Source organism: Struthio camelus, chromosome 28, assembly GCF_040807025.1.
Source record: "Struthio camelus isolate bStrCam1 chromosome 28, bStrCam1.hap1, whole genome shotgun sequence".
In the NCBI taxonomy this organism is placed as follows: Eukaryota; Metazoa; Chordata; class Aves; order Struthioniformes; family Struthionidae; genus Struthio; species Struthio camelus.
In genome coordinates this window covers 2897299-2918885 of record NC_090969.1, presented here as the reverse complement: position 1 = coordinate 2918885, position 21587 = coordinate 2897299, and the positions used below count along the sequence as shown (strand labels likewise).

The 21587-nt window shown below is 71.0% G+C and overlaps 2 protein-coding genes and 1 long non-coding RNA gene across 9 annotated transcripts; 2 read left to right on the top strand and 1 right to left on the bottom strand.

The window, feature by feature from the left end:
• Positions 1–6258: 6258 nt before the first annotated feature.
• On the top strand, positions 6259–11248 carry LOC138062607 (uncharacterized). The gene is made up of 4 exons (XR_011136552.1): positions 6259–6277; positions 7876–7943; positions 10061–10136; positions 11122–11248. It is a non-coding gene; the product is annotated as an uncharacterized lncRNA (long non-coding RNA).
• Positions 11249–11884: 636 nt separating this feature from the next.
• On the bottom strand, positions 11885–16127 carry CBX5 (chromobox 5). 4 transcript variants are annotated; one of them, XM_068921624.1, is made up of 5 exons: positions 15321–15455; positions 13424–13602; positions 12938–13124; positions 12742–12839; positions 11885–12630 (listed from the first exon to the last, which is right to left on the bottom strand). In XM_068921624.1, the coding sequence occupies exons 2-5, from the start codon at positions 13558–13560 to the stop codon at positions 12480–12482; spliced, it is 573 nt and encodes a 190-aa protein (XP_068777725.1). In that variant the 5' UTR covers positions 13561–13602; positions 15321–15455; the 3' UTR covers positions 11885–12479. The 4 variants fall into 4 exon arrangements, with proteins under 4 accessions (XP_068777725.1, XP_068777724.1, XP_068777727.1 ...); XM_068921623.1 differs by lacking the exon at positions 15321–15455 and adding an exon at positions 15663–16127 and having other exon boundaries at positions 11891–12630; XM_068921626.1 differs by lacking the exon at positions 15321–15455 and adding an exon at positions 15525–15594 and having other exon boundaries at positions 11891–12630.
• On the top strand, positions 16014–20952 carry HNRNPA1 (heterogeneous nuclear ribonucleoprotein A1). Of its 4 annotated transcripts, none has more exons than XM_068921620.1 (11): positions 16021–16192; positions 17147–17263; positions 17865–18011; positions 18550–18760; positions 18850–18942; positions 19048–19140; positions 19423–19494; positions 19746–19919; positions 20017–20139; positions 20379–20441; positions 20642–20952. In XM_068921620.1, the coding sequence occupies exons 1-10, from the start codon at positions 16178–16180 to the stop codon at positions 20432–20434; spliced, it is 1101 nt and encodes a 366-aa protein (XP_068777721.1). In that variant the 5' UTR covers positions 16021–16177; the 3' UTR covers positions 20435–20441; positions 20642–20952. The 4 variants fall into 4 exon arrangements, with proteins under 4 accessions (XP_068777723.1, XP_068777721.1, XP_068777720.1 ...); XM_068921619.1 differs by having other exon boundaries at positions 19021–19140; XM_068921622.1 differs by lacking the exon at positions 19423–19494 and having other exon boundaries at positions 16014–16192.
• The last annotated feature ends 635 nt before the right edge of the window (positions 20953–21587 follow it).

Genomic DNA, 21587 nt, shown 5'->3' with positions numbered 1-21587 from the left:
TGGGGCTGGGTGTGCTGTGGGGCTGGGTCTGGCTCGGGGCCTGCCGTGGGGCTGGGTGTGCCGTGGGGCTGGGGCTGGCTCGGGGCCTGCCGTGGGGCTGGGTGTGCTGTGGGGCTGGGTGTGCCGTGGGGCTGGGTCTGGTTCGGGGCCTGCCGTGGGGCTGGGTGTGCCGTGGGGCTGGGTGTGCTGTGGGGCTGGGTCTGGTTCGGGGCCTGCCGTGGGGCTGGGTGTGCCGTGGGGCTGGGTGTGCCGTGGGGCTGGGGCTGGCTCGGGGCCTGCCGTGGGGCTGAGTGTGCCGTGGGGCTGTGTGTGCTGTGGGGCTGGGTCTGGCTCGGGGCCTGCCGTGGGGCTGGGTGTGCTGTGGGGCTGGGGCTGGCTCGGGGCCTGCCGTGGGGCTGGGTGTGCCGTGGGGCTGTGTGTGCTGTGGGGCTGGGTCTGGCTCGGGGCCTGCCGTGGGGCTGGGTGTGCCGTGGGGCTGGGTGTGCCGTGGGGCTGGGTCTGGTTCGGGGCCTGCCGTGGGGCTGGGTGTGCCGTGGGGCTGTGTGTGCCGTGGGGCTGGGTCTGGCTCGGGGCCTGCCGTGGGGCTGGGTGTGCCGTGGGGCTGGGTGTGCCGTGGGGCTGGGTCTGGCTCGGGGCCTGCCGTGGGGCTGGGTGTGCCGTGGGGCTGGGTGTGCCGTGGGGCTGGGGCTGGCTCGGGGCCTGCCGTGGGGCTGGGTGTGCCATGGGGCTGGGTGTGCCGTGGGGCTGGGGCTGGCTCGGGGCCTGCCGTGGGGCTGAGTGTGCCGTGGGGCTGTGTGTGCTGTGGGGCTGGGTCTGGCTCGGGGCCTGCCGTGGGGCTGGGTGTGCTCTGGGGCTGGGTGTGCCGTGGGGCTGGGTCTGGTTCGGGGCCTGCCGTGGGGCTGGGTGTGCTGTGGGGCTGGGTGTGCCGTGGGGCTGTGTGTGCTGTGGGGCTGGGTCTGGCTCAGGGCCTGCCGTGGGGCTGGGTGTGCCGTGGGGCTGGGTGTGCTGTGGGGCTGGGTCTGGCTCAGGGCCTGCCGTGGGGCTGAGTGTGCCGTGGGGCTGTGTGTGCTGTGGGGCTGGGTCTGGCTCGGGGCCTGCCGTGGGGCTGGGTGTGCTGTGGGGCTGGGTCAGCCATGGGGCTGGGTCTGGCTCGGGGCCTGCCGTGGGGCTGTGTGTGCCGTGGGGCTGGGTCTGGCTCGGGGCCTGCCGTGGGGCTGGGTGTGCTGTGGGGCTGGGTGTGCCGTGGGGCTGGGTGTGCTGTGGGGCTGGGTCTGGCTCGGGGCCTGCCGTGGGGCTGGGTGTGCCGTGGGGCTGGGGCTGGCTCGGGGCCTGCCGTGGGGCTGGGTGTGCCGTGGGGCTGTGTGTGCTGTGGGGCTGGGTCTGGCTCGGGGCCTGCCGTGGGGCTGGGTGTGCCGTGGGGCTGGGGCTGGTTCGGGGCCTGCCGTGGGGCTGGGTGTGCTGTGGGGCTGTGTGTGCTGTGGGGCTGGGTCTGGCTCGGGGCCTGCCGTGGGGCTGGGTGTGCTGTGGGGCTGGGTCAGCCGTGGGGCTGGGTCTGGTTCGGGGCCTGCCGTGGGGCTGGGTGTGCTGTGGGGCTGGGTCAGCCATGGGGCTGGGTCTGGCTCGGGGCCTGCCGTGGGGCTGGGTGTGCCGTGGGGCTGGGTCTGGCTCGGGGCCTGCCGTGGGGCTGGGTGTGCTGTGGGGCTGGGTGTGCCGTGGGGCTGGGTGTGCCGTGGGGCTGGACCCGCCGTGGGGCCGGGCCGGCCGTGGGTCTCGGCGCAGGGGTGACGTGTGGGGCCGGGGGGGTCCCGGCCCCCCGCCCGACGCCGCTCTGCCCCCAGGGCCGCCCTGCGCCTGCCGGGGGCCCTGCTGCGCCGCCTGCCCGGCCCCCCCCGGGGGCCCCCCGCCCGCCGGTACGTGGGGGGGGCCGGGGGGCAGCGGGGGGGATGTGTGGGGTGGGGGGATGTGTGGGGCAGGGGGACATGGGGGGCAGCGGGGGGGATGTGTGGGGTGGGGGGATGTGTGGGGCAGGGGGACATGGGGGGCAGCGGGGAGGGGATGTGTGGGGCAGGGGGGGATATGTGGGGTGGGGGGACATGGGGGGCAGCGGGGAGGGGATGTGTGGGGCAGGGGGGGATATGTGGGGTGGGGGGACATGGGGGGCAGCGGGGGGGATGTGTGGGGTGGGGGGATATGTGAGGCAGGGGGACATGGGGGCCTTGGGGGGGATGTGTGGGGCAGGGGGACATGGGGGGCAGTGAGGGGGGGATGTGTGGGGTGGGGGGATATGTGGGGCAGGGGGACATGGGGGCCTTGGGGGGGATGTGTGGGGCAGGGGGACATGGGGGGCAGTGAGGGGGGGATGTGTGGGGCAGGGGGACATGGGGGGGCAGTGGGGGGGATGTGTGGGGCTGGGGGGGATGTGTGGGGCAGGGGGACATGGGGGGCAGCGGGGAGGGGATGTGTGGGGCAGGGGGGGATATGTGGGGCAGGGGGACATGGGGGGCATTGGGGGGGATGTGTGGTGCTGGGGGGGATGTGTGGGGTGGGGGGACATGGGGGGCAGTGGGGAGGGGATGTGTGGGGCAGGGGGGGATGTGTGGGGCAGGGGGACATGGGGGGCAGCAGGGGGGGATGTGTGGGGCGGAGGGATGTGTGGGGTGGGGGGACATGGGGGGCAGCGGGGGGGATGTGTGGGGCTGGGGGGGATGTGTGGGGTGGGGGGACATGGGGGGCAGCGGGGGGGATGTGTGGGGCTGGGGGGGATGTGTGGGGTGGGGGGACATGGGGGGCAGTGGGGAGGGGATGTGTGGGGCAGGGGGGGATGTGTGGGGCAGGGGGACATGGGGGGCAGCAGGGGGGGATGTGTGGGGCGGAGGGATGTGTGGGGTGGGGGGACATGGGGGGCAGCGGGGGGGATGTGTGGGGCGGGGGGATGTGTGGGGTGGGGGGACATGGGGGGCAGCGGGGGGGGATGTGTGGGGCTGGGGGGGATGTGTGGGGTGGGGGGACATGGGGGGCAGCGGGGGGGATGTGTGGGGCTGGGGGGGATGTGTGGGGTGGGGGGACATGGGGGGCATTGGGGGGGATGTGTGGGGCTGGGGGGGGATGTGTGGGGTGGGGGGACATGGGGGGCAGCGGGGAGGGGATGTGTGGGGTGGGGGGGATGTGTAGGGTGGGGGGGATGTGTGGGGTGGGGGGACATGGGGGGCAGCGGGGGGGATGTGTAGGGTGGGGGGATGTGTGGGGCAGGGGGACATGGGGGGCATTGGGGGGGATGTGTGGGGCTGGGGGGGATGTGTGGGGCAGGGGGACATGGGGGGCAGCGGGGAGGGGATGTGTGGGGCAGGGGGGGATGTGTGGGGTGGGGGGACATGGGGGGCAGCGGGGAGGGGATGTGTGGGGCAGGGGGGGATATGTGGGGCAGGGGGACATGGGGGGCAGTGGGGGGGATGTGTGGGGCAGGGGGACATGGGGGGCAGCGGGGAGGGGATGTGTGGGGCAGCGGGACACAGGGCGGCACCATATGGGGGGGGGGCCGCAGCCCGGGCTGCTCCCGCCGCGGGGGGCAGTTATGGGGCAGCTCCCCCCCCCCAGGAGCCGGAGCCCGGGGGGCGGCGGGGGGCAGGAGGGGGCCGCCCCCCCCCCGGCCCCCTGCGCCCAGCACCTCTTCGACGGGGCCGGCCGCCTGCGCTGGGCCCTGCTGCGCGCCCGGCTCGCCCGCGCCGGTGCGCCCGGACGCCTGGGCCCCCCGCGCCGCCCCCGGCCCGGCGGGGAGGGTGTCCTGGGGGGGGGGGAGCGGGCACCCGGACGCCTGGGCCCCCCGTGCCTCAGTTTCCCCTGGAGGGTGGACACCGCTGGGGGGGAGTCGGGGACCCCCTGCCCCAGCCCTGCTGCCAGGACACCTGGGCCCCCCGTGCCTCAGTTTCCCCAGGAGGGAGGATGTCCTTGGTGTGGGGGGATCAGGGACCCGGACGCCTGGGCCCCTTGTGCCTCAGTTTCCCCAGGAGGGAGGGTGTCCTTGGCTGGGGGGGGGGATCAGGGACCCGGACGCCTGGGCCCCTTGTGCCTCAGTTTCCCCAGGAGGGAGGGTGTCCTTGGCTGGGGGGGGGGATCAGGGACCCGGACGCCTGGGCCCCTTGTGCCTCAGTTTCCCCAGGAGGGAGGGTGTCCTGGGGGGGGGGGCCTGAGGGGGGGGATCAGAGACCCGGACGCCTGGGCCCCCCGTGCCTCCGTTTCCCCAGGAGGGAGGATGTCCTTGGTGGGGGGGGGATCAGAGACCCGGACGCCTGGGCCCCCCGTGCCTCCGTTTCCCCAGGAGGGAGGATGTCCTTGGTGGGGGGGGGATCAGAGACCCGGACGCCTGGGCCCTCCGTGCCTCAGTTTCCCCAGGAGGGAGGATGTCCTTGGACGGGGAGGGTCAGAGACCCGGACGCCTGGGCCCCCCGTGCCTCAGTTTCCCCAGGAGGGAGGATGTCCTTGGACGGGGAGGGTCAGAGACCCGGACGCCTGGGCCCCCCGTGCCTCAGTTTCCCCAGGAGGGAGGATGTCCTTGGACGGGGAGGGTCAGAGACCCGGACGCCTGGGCCCTCCGTGCCTCAGTTTCCCCAGGAGGGAGGATGTCCTTGGACGGGGAGGGTCAGAGACCCGGACGCCTGGGCCCCCCGTGCCTCAGTTTCCCCAGGAGGGAGGATGTCCTTGGACGGGGAGGGTCAGAGACCCGGACGCCTGGGCCCTCCGTGCCTCAGTTTCCCCAGGAGGGAGGATGTCCTTGGACGGGGAGGGTCGGGGACCCGGACGCCTGGGCCCAGCTGACGGGCCGGACGGGGGCCGGGGGGGGGGGGCAGGCGCAGCCCCCTGCGAGCGCAGGGCCACGTGGCCGCTGCTTTTCGGGGTGCACCCCCCCGGCTCGACGGCCGCCGAGCGCCGGGCCCGCGAGCCCGGCCTGGCCGCCCGCTACCGGGCCATGAAGGGCGCCTGGAGGAGCCGCTTCCCCGCCGCCCGGCACCCCGACACCCGCGGCGACCGTGAGGGCGCCCCCCCGGGACCCCCCCCAGCCCCCTATATCCCCCTCAGCCCCCTCTTTGCCTCCAAGACCCCCCAAATCCCCCCCAAAGCCCCCAGGGCTCTTCATGCCCCCCCCCAATTCCCCCCCATTGCCTCTAGGACCCCCCCCAATGCCCCTCAGCCCCCCCCCCCAGGGCTCCTCATGCACCCCCCCATGTCCCCCCCCAGTCCCCTCATTTCCTCCAGGACCCCCCAAATCCCCTCCAACCCCCCCCCGGGCTCCTCACACCCCCCCAAATCCCCCCAATTCCCTCCCATTACCTTCAGGATGCCCCAAATCCCCCCCCCAGGGCTCTTACACCCCCCATGTCCCCCCAACCCCCCATTACCTCCAGGACCCCCCAAATCCCCCCCCGAGCTTTCATGCCCCCCCATATCCCCCTAATCCCCCCAGCCTCCCCATTGCCTCCAGAACCCCCCAAATCTCCCCCAAATCCCCCCCAGGGCTCCTCACCCCCCTCCATATCCCCCCAACCCCCCCCATTACCTCCAGGACCCCCCAAATCCCCCCCAGGGCTCCTCACACCCCCCATATCCCCCCAATCCCCTCCATTATCTCCGGGACCCCCCAAATCCTCCCCAAACTCCCCAGGGCTCTTACACTCCCCCACCCCCCCCATTACCTCCACGACCCCCCAAATCCCCCCAATCCCTCCAGCCCCCCCCATTGCCTCTGAGACCCCACAACCCCCCCCAGGGCTCTCCCCCCCCCAAATCCCCCAAATCCCCCCCATTGCCTCTGGGACCCCACAACCCCCCCCAGGGCTCTCCCCCCCCAAATCCCCCCAATCCCCCCCCAAATCCCCCAAATCCCCTCCCATTGTATCTAGGACCCCCCAAATCCCCCCCAGGGCTCCCCCCCAATCCCCCCCCAATCCCCCCCAGGGCTCCCCCCCCCAAATCCCCCAGCCCCCCCATTACCTCCAGGACCCCCGACACCCCCCCCCAAATCCCCCGTCCCCCCAGCGGAGCTGGCCCGGGTGGCCGCGGCCCTGCAGGCGGCGCGCAGCCCCCCCGAGGGACCCACCGAGGTGAGCGGGGGGGGGGGGGGCCCAGGCGTCCGGGGCGGGCCCAGGCGTCCGGGCGGGGGCCCACGCGTGTCCCCCCAGGCCAGCGCCGAGCTGGAGGGCCTGGACGAGAGGAGCTTCTGGGCCGCCGTGCGGGACATCGACGTCGACGTGCCCCGCGCCCCCCGCCACCGCCGCTTCTTCCAGTGCGCCCCCGCGTCCCCGTCACCGTCCCCTCCCCGCCCCAGGCCACCCCCCCGCGTCCCTGTCTGCTCCAGGCCACCTCCATGTCCCCGTCCTGTCCATGCCCTGGGCCACCCCCATGTCCCCGTCACCATCACCGTCCCCTCCCCGCCCCAGGCCACCTCCATGTCCCCATCCCCGTCCTGTCCATGCCCTGGGCCACCCCCCGTGTCCTCGTCACTGTCCCCTCCCCGCCCCAGGCCACCACGCGTGTCCCCATCACCGTCCCCTCCCTGCCCCGGGCCACCTCCATGTCCCCATCCCCGTCCTGTCCATGCCCTGGGCCACCCCCCGTGTCCTCGTCACTGTCCCCTGCCACCCCACCCCCATGTCCCCATCACCGTCCCCTCCCTGCCCTGGGCCACCTCCTTGTCCCCATCACCGTCCCCTCCCCACCCCAGGCCACCACGCGTGTCCCCATCACCGTCCCCTCCCTGCCCCGGGCCACCTCCATGTCCCCATCCCCGTCCTGTCCATGCCCTGGGCCACCCCCGTGTCCCCATCACCGTCCCCTCCCCGCCCCAGGCCACCACGCGTGTCCCCATCACCGTCCCCTCCCTACCTCAGGCCATACCAGTGTCCCTGTCCCCTCCCCGCCCCAGGCCACCTCCATGTCCCCATCCCCGTCCTGTCCATGCCCTGGGCCACCCCCGGTGTCCTCGTCACTGTCCCCTGCCACCCCACCCCCATGTCCCCGTCACCGTCCCCTCCCCGCCCCAGGCCACCCCCCTGTGTCCCTATCTGCTCCAGGCCACCTCCATGTCCCCATCCCCATCCTGTCCATGCCCTGGGCCACCCCCGTGTCCCCGTCACCGTCCTCTCCCCGCCCTGGGCCACCTCCATGTCCCCATCACCGTCCCCTCCCTACCTCAGGCCATCCTTGGTTCCTCATCCCCTCCCTGACCCAGGCCACCTCCATGTCCCCATCCCCGTCCTGTCCATGCCCTGGGCCACCCCCGTGTCCCCATTACTGTCCCCTCCCCACCCTGCACCACGCGCATGTCCCCGTCACTGTCCCCTCCCTACCCCAGGTCACCTCCATTTCCCATCCCCATCTTGGCCATGGCCTGGGCCACCCCCATGTCCCCATCCCCATCCCCTCCCTGCCCTGGGCCACCTCCATGTCCTCATTCCCGTCCCCTCCCTGCCCTGGAGCCACTCCCATGTCCCCGTCCCCATCCTGTCCATGCTTCAGGCCACCCCCATGTCCCTGTCTCCATCCCCTCCCTGCCCTGAGCCACCCCCGTGTCCCCATCCCTGTCCCCTCCCTGCCCTGGAGCCTCCCTCGTGTCCCCATCCCCGTCCCCTCCATGCCCCAGGCCACCTCCATGTCCCTGTCTCCATCCCCTCCCCCCCCCAGGTCACCCTCGTGTCCCCATCCCCGTCCCCTCCCTGTCCCAGGCCACCCCTATGTCCTCATCCCTGTCCAGGCCACCCGTGCTGTCCCCAGCTGGGGCCACCGCGTCCCCTCTCTGTCCCAGGGCCACCTTGCCACCTCTCCCTGCCCAGGGGCCACCCCGTCCCCTGTCCATGAAGCCACCGTGTCCCCCGCTGTCCCCAGGGGCCAGGGGCTAGTGAACCTGCTCCGCCTGCGGGACCTGCTCATCACCTTTGTGGCCTTCTACCCTGGTGAGGTCCCCGTCACCCCGACCCCCCGCGGGGACTGTCCCCCACCCCGCTGGCCAGGGACCCCGGGGACCCCCTGTACCCCTCAAACCGGGGCCCCCAGGTACCGCTGGCCGACGGGGTCCCCAGGCCCCTGCCGTGTTCCCAGCACCAGGGGCTGGTGGTGTCCCCAAGCCCCTGGTGTCCCCAAGCCCCTGGTCTCCCCTGGTCCCTGACACTGGGGCTGACACTGTCCCCAAGCCCCGGTGTCCCCGTGTCCTCAGTGGTGGGGGTGGCCGTGTCCCTGTGTCCCCTATGCCGGGGGGTGGCGGTGTCCCCATGTCCCCGCTGTCCCCATGTCCCTATGCTGGGGACGGTGGTGTTCCCAGTGCTGGGGGTGGTGGTGTCCCCAGGTCCCCAATGCCAGGAGGTGGTGGTGTCCTCATGCCCCTATGTCCCCACTGCTGGGGGGTGATGGTGTCCCCGGTGTCCCCATGTCCCCTATGCTGGGGGTGGCCATGTCCCTGTGTCCCCTATGCCGGGGGGTGGCGGTGTCCCCATGTCCCCGATGTCCCCATATCCCCGTGCTGGGGACAGTGGTGTTCCTGGTGTTCCCAATACTGGGGGGGTGCTGGTGTCCCTGGTGTCCCCGGTGCCGGGGGTGACGGTGGCGGTGCGGCGGTGTCCCCAGGCCGTGGGTACGCGCCGGGGGCGGCGGTGGCGGCGGCGCGGGTGCTGGAGGTGCTGGGGACCGAGCCGGGCGCCTTCTGGTGCCTGGTGGGACCCGAGCGGCCCCGGGCGGCGGCGGGTGCTGGGCTGGCAGAGGCGCTGCGTGAGCTCCGGGGACCCCCGTCCCCAGCACCCCGTCCCCCCGAGCCCGCCACCCCTGATTCATGGCACTGCCCACCTCTGGCACCCCCTGAGCCCAGCACCGCCCACCACCCGCACCCCGTCCCAGCACCCATCCCAGCACCTCCATCCCCAGCACCCATCTCCAGCACCCATCTCCAGCACCCCCATCTCCAGCACCTCCATCCCCAGCACCTCCATCTCCAGCACCTCCATCTCCAGCACCTCCATCCCCAGCACCTCCATCTCCAGCACCTCCATCCCCAGCACCTCCATCTCCAGCACCTCCATCTCCAGCACCTCCATCACCAGCACCTCCATCCCCAGCACCCATCTCCAGCACCTCCATCCCCAGCACCTCCATCCCCAGCACCTCCATCTCCAGCACCTCCATCCCCAGCACCTCCATCCCCAGGACCTCCATCTCCAGCACCTCCATCCCCAGCACCTCCATCCCCAGCACCTCCATCTCCAGCACCTCCATCCCCAGCACCTCCATCTCCAGCACCTCCATCCCCAGCACCTCCATCCCCAGCACCTCCATCTCCAGCACCTCCATCCCCAGCACCTCCATCCCCAGCACCCCATCTCCAGCACCTCCATCCCCAGCACCTCCATCTCCAGCACCTCCATCCCCAGCACCTCCATCTCCAGCACCTCCATCACCAGCACCCCATCTCCAGCACCCCATCCCCAGCACCTCCATCTCCAGCACGTCCATCCCCAGCACGTCCATCCCCAGCACCCTCATCCCCAGCACCCCCATCCCAGCACCTCCATCCCAGCACCCTCATCCCCAGCACCCTCATCCCCAGCACCCCCATCCCAGCACCTCCATCCCAGCACCCTCATCCCCAGCACCCCCATCTCCATCACCTCCATCCCAGCACCTCCATCTCCATCACTCCCATCTCCATCACCTCCATCCCCTCCATCCCCAGCACCCCTGTTCCCATCCCCTCCATCTCCATCTCCATCCCCTCCATCCCCAGCACCCTGTTCCCAGCACCCCCATCTCCATCCCCTCCATCCCCAGCACCCCCATCCCACCCCCCGTCCCCCCACCCCCGCCGGGTGCTGACCCCCGGCCCCGGCGCCCAGGGAGCGGCGAGGAGCTGCTGCGCCGCGCGGACCCCGAGCTGCACCGGCACCTGGCGGGGCTCTGCCCCGGCCCCCTGCTCTTCTGCTGCAGGTGGGGCCGGGGTGGGGGGGGGGCGTAACGGGGGGGGCGGGGGGGCTCACGCAGGACCCCGACCCGCCGGCCCCGCAGCTGGCTGCTGCTGCGCTTCCAGGACACGCTGGGCCACGAGGACGCCACGCGCCTGCTGGAGCTGGCGGCCCTGGAGGGCCAGGGGGCCGGCCGCGCAGGTCAGCACACGCGTGTGCGCGCAGCCGGCCAGGCGCACACGCACTGCAGCGCGCCGCGCACACGGATGTGCTCCCGGGGCGCACGCCGCGCACACGTGTTCCCCCGGCACGCACACGCTAGGGCGCGCGGCGCACACGGATGTGCTCCCGGGGCGCACGCCGCGCACACGTGTTCCCCCGGCACGCACACGCTAGGGCACACAGCCAACACGCATTCACAGGACACACGCAGTCCACACGCGTGTGCTTGAGGGCACAGTCGCACGCCAGCGCACACGTGCTCGCGTGTGGGCAGCGCCCGGAGCACACACGCTCACGGGGACCCACGGCCCTGCCCCACGCGTGTCCCCGGGCCATGCGGTCGCCTGAGGGTGCAGAGCGCGGGGGGGGCACATCCACACGCCTGCGCACGCGTGTTCGCCCACCACGAACCTCTGCAAACGCGCGTATGGCCGTAGCGAGCCCCCGCACACGCGTGTCCGAGCACGGCGAGCCCCCCGCACACACGTGTCTGGGCGCGGCAGGTCCCTGCACAAGCATGTCCAAGCGCCGCAAGCCCCCGCACACGCGTGTCCACACACGGCGAGTCTCCACACACACGTGTCCGAGCGCCCTGAGCCCCCGCACACGCGTGTCCGAGCGCCCTGAGCCCCCGCACACGCGTGTCCACACACGGCGAGTCTCCACACACACGTGTCCGAGCGCCCTGAGCCCCCGCACACGCGTGTCCGAGCGCGGCGAGCCCCCGCACACGCGTGTCCGAGCGCCCTGAGCCCCCGCACACGCGTGTCCGAGCGCGGCGAGCCCCCGCACACGTGTGTCCGAGCGCCCTGAGCCCCCCCCCACACGTGTCCGAGCACGGCGAGCCCCCGCACACGCGTGTCCGAGCGCCCTGAGCCCCCCCCCACACGTGTCCGAGCGCGGCGAGCCCCCGCACACGCGTGTCCGAGTGCCCCGAGCCCCCGCACACGCGTGTCCGACGCAGGCGCCGAGGGGGAGGCGCCGGCCGCCGCCTCCATCGTCGAGCGCCTCTGCGTCGCCGTCCTCATCCGGCACCGCCGCCGCCTGCTCCGGCTCCGCCACAGCCACGAGCTCTTCCTCTTCGCCCACAGGTCCCCGTCCCCCCCCGCCGCGCGTTCCCCCCCCCCCGCGTCCCCCCCGCCGCCCCCTGACGCCCCCTCTCTCCCCAGCCTGCGGGGGCAGCTGGCGCAGGACGGGCTGCTGGGGGGGCTGCCGGACCCCGAAGCGCCTCCCCCCACCTCCAATGAAGCTGCTTGAGCCCCCCCCCCGGCTGGTGACGCGCCCCGGACGCCTGGGTCCCCAGTGCTGCCCCCCCCACCCCGTGCCTCAGTTTCCCCTTTTGGGGGGGGGGGACTGGGCGCATCCTTTGGGGGCACCGCGGGACACCGGGGCCCGCTCTGGGACACCCTCACCCCGTGTCACACCCCCCCCCCGTCACCCCTCGCAGCACCACCCCCGCCAGGTGGCGCCAGAGACCAAGGCCAGGCAGGGGCCCAGGCGTCCGGGGTGGGGGGGGGCACTGCCTTTCCCACCCCCTGCGGTGCTGGGGGGGGGGCCGGACACCTGGGCCCCATCCTGCTTCCTCGGCGGGGGGGGGGAGCAGGACTCCTGGGTCCCTTCCCTGCAGCCTGGGGTGGGGGGGGACACCACCGTTTGGGGGGGGCCGAGCTGGGGACACTGGGGACACTGGCGGGGGGGGGCCGGTTTCCGCTGCCGAGCACCGAGCGGCGGCTCCTGAAAAGTGACCGTTTATTGGAAGCAAATACCGGGGGGGGGGGGGAGAAGGGGACAACCCAGGGCGGGGGGGGGACAATGAAGTGGCCCAGGGTGGTGGGGGGGGCCCCCGGGGGCTGGGGATGGGGGGGGGGCCCAGTTAAAAACATCAACGGTAGAAAAACAGCAGAGATGGGGGCTGAACCCCCCCCCAACCCCCCTGCCCAGCCCCAGAGCTGGGGTTTGGCCGTGGGGGGGGGGACGGGGGGAACCGTCCTGTCCCCGGGACGGACCCCAAGGCTTTGTCACTGGTCGGGGGGGGCGGGGGGGGCGACGCAGGCACCCACGGGCCCCGCTGGGGGCAAACGGGGGCCGATGGGGTTGGGGGGGGGCATAAGGGGAGACCCCCCCCCCACCACCACCTTCCCCAGGCAGGACCGGCTGCGGGCGCTGCGCCGGGGCGCCCGAGGCCACCGCCGCGGGGACCGGCGGGCGGCAGGGGGATGCGGTTATTTTGGGGGGGGGGGAACGGACGACAACGGGGTTGGGGGGGGGGACGGGCGGCGGGCGGACGGGCTATGTACAGCGGGGGCGCCGCCGGGGGCCGCCTTAGCTCTTGGCCGCCTCGCGCTCTTTGCTCTCGGCGTCCTCGGGGTATGCGTGCCAGGTCAGTCTCTCCTCGTAAAAGGCGATGACGATCTGCGGGCACTTCAGGTTCGCCTCCTTGGCCAGCACCAGGTCGGCCTCGTCCGTGTCCTTCCTGCGGGAGTTGGGGCGGGGGGGGGGGACACAAACACATAACGGGGCGTCATGAGCCGCGTCCCCCCCTGCCCGGTTCGCGTCCCCAACGGCGGGGGGCAGCCGCGCTCACCACTTCATCAGGAACATGAGGTCGCCGCACGAATCCGTGGCGCCGATGATCTTCTCGGGCTCCAGGCCTCGCTCGAAGCCCCGCGCGATGTCGTTGCTCTGCGGACGGACGGGAGGGCGCGAAGGAGGAACGGGGCGCTGGCGGCGCCGCGTTACCCCCAACCCCTCCCGCCCGCCGTCGCCCGGCCTCCGCTCACCTCCCGTTTCTTTTTGGCCTTGATGTCCTCGGCGGCGTGGGGCAGGCCGGATTTCCGCTTGGCGCTCTCCGGTTTCTCGCGCGTTTTGTTGGCGTCGCCTTCCTTCATTTTTTTGTATTTTTTCATAAACTCCGAGATGAGCTCCGGGCAGTCCAAGTTCTTCTCCGGCTCCCAGGTGTTATGTTCCCTGCCAGCGGGAAATTTCAAATAAATGAATGAATGAATGAATGAATGAATAAGTGAATGAATAAGTAAATGAATGAATAAATAAATGAATGAATGAATAAATAAATGAATGAATGAATAAATAAATGAATGAATGAATAAATAGATAAGCAAGCAGTGCTGCTAAACGGCTTTCCGGGCGCCGCGGCTGGGCCTCTCCCCAAGGCTGGGAGAGGCTCTCCCCTGCGCCCAGGGGTGCCCCCCGCCTCCCTCCTCTTCCTCCTCGGCTTGAGCGGAGCCGCGAAGGCAGGGGGCACTTACTCGGAGAAGCCTTTCCACTTGAGCAGGTACTCCACTTGCCCCTTGACGACGCGCCTGTCTAGCACCTTCTCCACCACATACTCCTCCTCGTCTTCCGAGGACGAACTGTCTGCTGTCCGCTTGCTCTTCTTGCCCATAGCGCAGGAGCTCCCGCCGAACGCGCCGACGCCACCCAATTCCTGCCGGCCGGAAGCGAAACGCCGTTCGCCGGACGATCCCCAAAGGCCGGCTCGGGCCGCGCGGGGATTCGCCGGGCGGAGCGAGGCCGACCGGCGCCGCGGTTTGAATCTGGTTTCTCGGCGCGGGCGCCGCAAGGTCTCGAAGCCGCCGCGTACGCGTGATCCCCCCCCTCCCCGCCCACCGCCTCCATCCCGCCCCGGGTGAGCCGAACCGGGGCGTCGGCGTCCCCCGCCGGCAATGCTTCCAAGCTCCCGGGCAAAGAGCTGGGTTTTTAAATCCTCTATTTTTTGTTTTAATGACACAGGAAAAAAAAAAACGGAGCGAGAAGAACCGGAGACGGGAATCAGGAAATTCCTCGTCTCCCCGTCCCCGCTCGGCATTTCCTGCCGCGTGCCGGCGTAGGTCGAGCGGCGACGGAGCCGGCCGGGGGCCGCCGGTTCCCGCGCCAGCCGCCTGTCGGAGCTCGGCCTCCTCCTGCAGGGGCAAAAGGAAAGAGCCGGGTTCATCGGCGCTCGCTCCCCGCCGGGGCGGTTTGATTAAAGGTTTGGCGGCGCGGGGCGGCGGGCGAAGGAGCTCGGCGCCACCCGCTTTCGGTGCGTTTTAGGCTGCTTTTTAAACCAAAAACGGCGGCACCGAAAGCTAGCGGGAAGGGAATCGCCCTCTTCCCCCCGCTCCGCCCCGGCCCTCGAAGCCGCCTTCCAGCCACGCGGTGTTTGGGCCCCGGGATGCGTGTTATCCCCGGGCGATTCAACGCGATGATGTAGATGGGGCAGGGGGAGACCCCGGCAGCCCTGACGCCACGGTGACAGGCCCCTCCGAAATCTCCCAGCGTGGGTCATTCGTGCCATCGATGCCGCGGCGTTCGGAGGCGCTTTCCAGCTCCAAGCCGCGGCCTCGACCCGCGGCAAAGGCGTGCCCAAAGCCGGCCTCAGCCCTAAAACCGCTGATTTTTGGCTCGAAGCAGCTCGGGAGCAAAGGGCGCGGAGCGGGATCCCCGCGAAACCTCCGCGTTGGCGGGCGACGGGGCTCCGCCGCTGCCGCCAAACCCCACGGAGAAAAGCCCCGAGGCCGGGCCGAGGCGGCCGCCCCCTCGCTCCGGCTTGTCCAAACCGGAGAGAAATAACACCAAAGCAGTCGGGCGCTTCCTCCCACCCGATGCGAGACGGGTCTCCTCCGCCGCCCGGAGCCGCCTCTCTCCGGAGCGATTTAAGAGCTGTAAGAAACATAACGGGCGACGGCAGGAGAAGACCCACGGCGCCAGGAGCGGAGCCGAACCTCGGCCCGGCCGCCCCGCACGAGCGCGCTGGGGCCGCCGGTTGTTGCCAAGGCCCCTGGGCTCCGGGCTGAGGCCCGACGCCGCTCAGCGCACGCCAGCCTCGCCGGCCGCCCGGAGCCGCTGCTCGGCGCTGCACATCCACCCGGCGGGGCGGGCCGCGCGCTCCCATTGGCCGCCGCCGCCGCCGCTCACGCCGCGGCCCCGCCCCTCTCGGCCCCGCCCCGCCCGCCTCATTGGCCGCGCCGCCCGTCGCTCGCGGCGCGACCCCGCCCCCTCCGGCCCCGCCCCCCGCGGCGGCGCGGCCCCGCCCCCCGCGCGGCACCATTGGCCCGCGCGGCTGCCAATCAGGCCGGCGGGGCACGCCCCCCCTCCTCGCTCCCTGCCCCCCATTCATTCGGCGCAAGGCGCCGCCGCCACCGGCCCGCCGCCGCCGCCCGCTACCTGGGCACGGAGCAGCTCCGCCGCGGCCCCGTCTCCCCCGCGCCGCCGCCGCCGCGCCGAGCCGCCGCCGCTCCTGCGCACTGCCCGCCGCCCGCCAAAACAGCGCCCTCAGCGCGCAGGCGCCGGCCGCCCCGCGCCGCGCATGCGCCCGCCCCGCCCGGCCCCGCGCCGCGCCGGGCTGCGCATGCGCCGAGCGGAGTCCACCTTGGGCGCCGGCGGGCGGGCGGGCGAGCGTCCTCGCTGCTGCCGCGCGCGCCGGGGGGCTGCGCTGGGGGCGCCGCGCGCCGCCCGGCCCCGCCGCTGCCGCTCCGCCGCGGCCCCGCTCCTGCTGCGCTCGCTGACCTCCGCCGGGCCCGCCGCAGGGGAGCGCTGAGCGACAACCGGCCCCGCCAATGAACACCGCCGGGCTGCTGCGCTAGCCAATGAGAGGGAGGCGCGAGGCGGGACCGCGACCGACGGAGCCAATCCGGGAAGAGCTGGCGAGTCTCCGGGACGAAGCGGGAAAAATCGACGCGCGTCACGGGCGGGGCTTCGGAGGCCTCGTCCAATGCGATAGGCCCTGAGGCGGGACCTCCTCTGCGCTAACCAATCGGCGGCGACAGCGCGGGCGGAGCGGCGCGCCACCACCAATGAGGCCCAACCGCTTTGCCCCGCCGCCCAATGGGAGGCGACGCGGGGGCGCGGCGCGGGCGGCACCGCCCAATGGGAGCGGCCGGGGGGCGGGCGGTCGGCGGGGGCGGCGGAGTGAGGCGGCGGCGCTCTCGTCACTCGGCCCCTTTTTGTGTCGGCGCCTCGCAGAGGGAGCATCGCGCGCGGAGCAGCCCGGCTCGGAGGCCGCCTCTCCCCCCACCGCCGCCATGTCCAAGAACGAGGTAAGCGCCGCGCCGCCCCCGCCCTCCCCCGGGCCGCCGCCGCCGCCCGCCGCCGCCCGCCGCGGCCTCCCCCTCCTGGGCCGCCGCGCTCGGCGGCTGGCGGGCCGCGCGCACTGCGCCTGCGCACCCCGCCTCCCCGCCGCCCTCTGCGCACGCGCGGGCGCCCCCCCCGCCCCTCGCGGCGCGCCGGGGGCCCCCAGCGGCGCATGCGCAGCCGCGCGCGCGCTCCCGCTCTCTCTCTCTCCCCCCCCCCCCAACCCCCCGCCGACCCGCGGCTCCCCGCTCGCGGAGCCACGTGCGCGCCTTTGTGCTCGGGTGGGCTATGGCGGCCGCGCGGCCAGCGCGCATGCGCGGCGCTCAGGTCGGCTCCGGGTTGGGGGGGGGGGGCTCCGCCGGGCCGGGGCTGGGCTGAGCCCGGCCGCCTGCACGGGAGGGGTCGGGGGGGGGCACAGGGGTGACAGGGCCTCGCTTGGGGGCTGGGGAAGCCCCATAGATGGGGCTTGGGGGGTGACAGGGCCTAGTTGCGGCCGGCGCGGCCTTGCAGGCTGGACCTGGGGGGTGACGGGGCTGCCCTGGGGTTGGGACAGGCCGGGGGGGGGGCAGGGAGGGCCCTCGGGATGGGCAGGGTCTTGGTGGGGCCTGGGCAGGCCCACAGGTTCGGTGTGGGGGGGACACGACCTGCCTGGGGCTGGGGACAGGGCTGGGGGGGCCCTGTGCAGGGGGGTGGCGGGGGCAGGACCTGACTGGGGCCTGGGGGGCCCCTTTGTAGGGGAATTAGCAGTGATGGGACCTGTTTGGGCCTAGGGGGGCCTGTGGAGGGGAGTTGGCAGTGATGGGACCTCTGTGGCCCTGGGGGGGGTAGGGGTGTCCCACAGGACAGGTAGGGAGGGCAGCCTGCTGGCAGCAGCACCCCCTGCTCACCCCCCTCCCCGTACCGCTCTTTTCTCCCACCAGTCTCCTAAGGAGCCCGAGCAGCTGCGCAAGCTCTTCATTGGCGGCCTCAGCTTCGAAACAACAGACGAAAGCCTCCGCAGCCACTTCGAGCAATGGGGCGCCCTGACCGACTGCGTGGTAAGGCCTGACCCGCGCCTGCCTGCCTCCTCGCGGGGCTCTGCGCTGCGAGGAGACGTGGTTTGCGTTGGGCTTCTCCGCCAGGCTGAGCGGAGTCAAAGCGGTGCAGGAAGCAGCTGAGCCTCTGTGCAGAGACAAGGGTGGGCAATTGAGTTTCGGCCCTCAGGGGCTCTTGTTGTGACACCTCTGGGGAGACCTGGCTCTCTGGGGCTCTCAGACCGCTGTTAGCCCTGGTGGTGTAATACTGAGGGGCTCGAAGCGTATTTATTTGGGTTAAATGGAAAGTGGTTGCTCTGGGTGGAAGACCTGTCTGCTTGGGCCAGGACCTGCCCGCAGAAGGGAGAGGTGAAGGTGCTGAGGGACAGCGTCAGGATGGAGCAAGCCCCGGCCCCAAAATATCCCCCAGTTTCCCTGAGCTGTGTCATAGGGACACCCTGAGGCAGCGCCAACGTCTCTGCATGCGGCAGCTGGTCCCTGATGGTGTCTTTGAGAAGAGCAGGGTTGGTGCTAACTGGTAACCAGCAGGCTAGGACCCCCGTTTGCTGACGGCTCGTTTAGTACCTGTCGCTGTTCCTTGTCTGACGTGGGTTTGTCCTCCCAGGTGATGCGGGACCCAAACACCAAGCGCTCGCGAGGCTTTGGGTTCGTCACGTATTCCTCAGTCGAAGAGGTCGATGCTGCCATGAACGCCAGGCCACACAAAGTCGACGGCAGAGTTGTTGAACCAAAGAGGGCCGTTTCCAGAGAGGTAGGAACCCGCGTGAGGTGCGGACGCTCTGCGGGGCTGCCAGGAGGCGCTGGGCACCTGACGCAGCCAAACCGTGCCCGTGCGCGCGGTGACCGCCGCGATGTGCCACGTCCTGGTGGTGCCAGGAGCTTTTCTGAGGCTCAGGTGATGCCTCGGGCCGTGGCTCTCCCAGCTAGTCCTGCAGCGGTCAAGAAACGCTTTTGGACCTCACTGTTAAGGGCTGAAGGGACCTGGCTGAGGGTAGAGATGGGGCGTAGAAGGCTCAAGGCTGGCCTTGGGGTGGGTCTGCACGGCCTGGATAAGCGGTAACCAAAGCGGGGCAGAACTGCCAGCTCTTCTAGGCTTAAACACCTCGCTCCGGGCCTGGCTGAGAGGGTAACCGCTTCCGAGTGCTGCTGGATGGCTGGTGACTGAGCGCGAGGGTGAAGGTGCTGAGGACGGAGGCTCCGAAGCCTGTTTTTTTTTCTGCCCGGGAGACCTGGGCGTGCGGTGCTGCCCCGTTTCCGCCCCGTTTCCACCTCACGCGTTGTTCCCGCAGGACTCCCAGCGGCCCGGGGCCCACCTCACAGTCAAGAAGATCTTTGTGGGCGGCATTAAGGAAGACACAGAAGAGCATCACTTGAGAGACTATTTTGGCCAGTATGGCAAAATCGAAGTCATTGAGATCATGACAGACCGCGGCAGCGGCAAAAAGAGGGGCTTCGCTTTCGTCACCTTCGATGACCACGACTCCGTCGACAAGATAGTCAGTAAGTCTGGCTGCGGGGAGGGTGCTGGGGGCGCGGGATGGGCGTCCGGCTTGACGGCAGCGTCCTAAACGCCGTTTCCTTCCCTGCAGTTCAGAAATACCACACTGTGAACGGGCACAACTGCGAGGTGAGGAAAGCCCTCTCGAAGCAGGAAATGGCCAGCGCTTCAGCCAGCCAGAGAGGTGAGCGCTCAAATCTCGCCCCAGCTCCCCGCCGCCCCGAGCTGACGCTAGACGTTACTGTCTGTGCTGTTCCTAAAGGCTGTCCCCCTCCCCCCCCTCTTCTAGGCCGCAGCGGCTCCGGGAACTTCGGCGGGGGCCGCGGAGGCGGATTCGGCGGTAACGACAACTTCAGCCGCGGTGGCAACTTTGGTGGCCGTGGTAAGTGGCTCGGAAGGGCCTTCCGGCTGCCAGCCGCAGGGACGCCGTCAGCCCGGGACACAGCTCAAACCTAGCCCCTCTTAACGGCTCGAAATACCGCCACCGCTCCGGCTGCCACCGTTCCGGCTCTTAGCGACCGTGCCGCTTTGCTCGGCCGCGAGGCAGAGCGCTTCTCTTCCCTCCACGCCGGGCCTGCGGCATTCGGAGCCCGACTTTTCTCCGGCAGCTTAAACCACCCGGCCCTGCGTGGACGGACTGAACACAAAGGTTTGTTCTTTTCAGGTGGGTTTGGTGGCAGCCGCGGTGGCGGTTATGGAGGCGGTGGAGACGGCTATAATGGATTTGGCAATGACGGTAAGGCCAGAGCGGGATTTCACTGAGGGGCAGCGGCCAGGTCGCCTCGCTGGCGGGCCGGGAGGCGCCCTAAGCGTGCCGAGCCGCTCGCCGAGGACGCCAGCCGGCCCCGTGGCCTAGCCCAGAGAGCGGACGCAGCCGACCGCAGTGTGGGGGAAAACCGCTCGCCGCAGTGCCGAACCCAGAGCCTGGCCACCACGCGCCTGCCGGGGCGGCTCTGGGCGCTCAGCGGCCTCTTCTTTCTCCCGCAGGTTACGGCGGCAGCGGCCCCGGCTACTCCGGCGGCAACAGAGGCTACGGCGGCAGCAGCACCTATGACGGCTATAACAACGGAGGCGGCGGCTTTGGCGGTGGCAGCGGAGGCAGGCGTCCTGCGCGGGGACCGGCGCTCGCTGTGCGGAATGGGCTTTCCGAAGCAGGCACAGGTAGCCAGCTCGCGATGGGTGATCCCTGATTCCTCGCTCCCCTGTGCCCTCTCCGCCGCTTCCTCCTCACCTCGGCGCCTTCCTCTTCCCTCCCCAGGCAGCAACTTCGGAGGAGGTGGGAACTACAACGATTTTGGCAGTTACAACAATCAGTCGTCCAATTTCGGCCCCATGAAGGGGGGCAACTTCGGGGGCAGGAGCTCGGGGCCGTACGGAGGCGGTGAGTGGCCCTGCGGGCTCCGACTTTCCCAGCGTGGCTCCGGCGGCCGAGCCTCGAGCCCGGAGCGGGCGCAGCCCCGCTGCCAGGGAACCCTTCACCCTCCCTGCGGTTGGTTTTTGGAGGGATTTTGACGGTGCAGGCGTCTCCACCGGGGCAGGGCGCTGAGCTCCCGTCCCCTCTCGGGGCGCTCCGCTCCCCACGCGCACCCAAACCTCCCCCTAACACCCGTCTCTCCGCAGGCGGCTACGGCAGCTCGAGCGGAGGCGGCAGCTATGGCGGCGGGAGGAGGTTTTAACACCCAGGTAAGCCTGGCCAGAGCCGCGCGACGCTGAACGTGACTGTAAAGTAGCCGAGCGAGTGCAAAGCAGTTAAAAGCCGTAATCGCAGTCAAACTGCAGCTGTTTTAATCGCACCAGCAATGCGTGGGGACAAACTCGCTATCGGATTGTAGCCTTGAGTCTCAATGTGCTTTAGATTAACTTTATTCCATGTTATTCAACAGGAAACAAAGCTTAGCAGGAGAGGAGAGCCAGAGAAAGGACAGGGAAGCTGCAGGTTACAACAGTTGTGAACTCAGCCAAATCACAGTTGTGGCAGGGGGTAGCTGCTACATGAAGACATGTATTAGACAAAGTCTCCTTTGCGAACAGGACTGTATTTGTGACTAATTGTATAACAGGTTATTTTAGTTTCTGTGCCGTGGAAGCATTCCTACGAGGGCTCCCGGGAGCCTCGGTTTTATTTGCGCACCCGTGCTGTCGATTGCTAACTGTAACAGATCATGACGCTGAATAAATGTGTCTTTTTTTTTAACTGTGCCGTCTAAGTTAGTCTGGTGTAAGTCGCTGTACAGCCACCCGGCCGCGGGCCCGGGGCGCAGTTACCGGCAGCCTAGACTAGCTCTAGATCAGACGAAGGCCGTTCCCCCGCCGTTGCTGTGCCGGGAGCCCTTCAGGGGCCCCGCCAGGTCCCCGGGTGAAGGTAGAGCCGTGCGCGCAGCCGCTCTCCCGACCGGAGCCGGTACCAGAGCGGCGACTCCGGCCGAGACGGCGGCTGCCGCCGCGGGGAAAGCGAGGCCGGAGGCTTTTTACGGCAGCCCGCGCGCGATGGGGCCGGCGCCCGGCGCAGCCCCGGCTCAGCGGAGCTGGGAGAAGGTGCCAGGCTTGAGGTGGAAGTTGGCAGCGAGCGCAGCCGGGCCCGGCGCCACCCCCCGGGGCAGCCCCCCGGTCCCCCTTGCCCCCCGCCGGCCAGGCCGTGGGGCCGTTGGCGAGCTTTCCCCTAGCGAGGGCAGAGAAAGCGGGGCTCCGTCCGCCGCTCCGTTCCCCCCAGGACCGCTTTCCCCTTCCTCCGGAGGCTGCGGGGTCCCCCCGCCGCCCTCCCCTTCGCCCCCAGCCGCCCTCTCCCCTTGCCCGGGCCGCCCCCTGTCGCCTTTCCCCCCCCCCTCCCGC

Bases quoted from the DNA above. Each gene is read 5' to 3' on its own strand.
- CBX5 (XM_068921623.1), bottom strand. From the start codon at position 16,127: ATGCTCCCTCTGCGAGGCGCCGACACAAAAAGGGGCCGAGTGACGAGA. The intron at 13,603-15,662 runs GTCAGCGAGCGC...TCCGGCCGGCAG, and splicing joins CTGCGGCGGGCCCGGCGGAG to GAATTGGGTGGCGTCGGCGC. The intron at 12,840-12,937 runs GTGAGCGGAGGC...GTCCGTCCGCAG, and splicing joins AGGCCAAAAAGAAACGGGAG to AGCAACGACATCGCGCGGGG.
- HNRNPA1 (XM_068921619.1), top strand. The intron at 18,012-18,549 runs GTAGGAACCCGC...TTGTTCCCGCAG, and splicing joins AGAGGGCCGTTTCCAGAGAG to GACTCCCAGCGGCCCGGGGC. The intron at 20,140-20,378 runs GTGAGTGGCCCT...GTCTCTCCGCAG, and splicing joins CTCGGGGCCGTACGGAGGCG to GCGGCTACGGCAGCTCGAGC.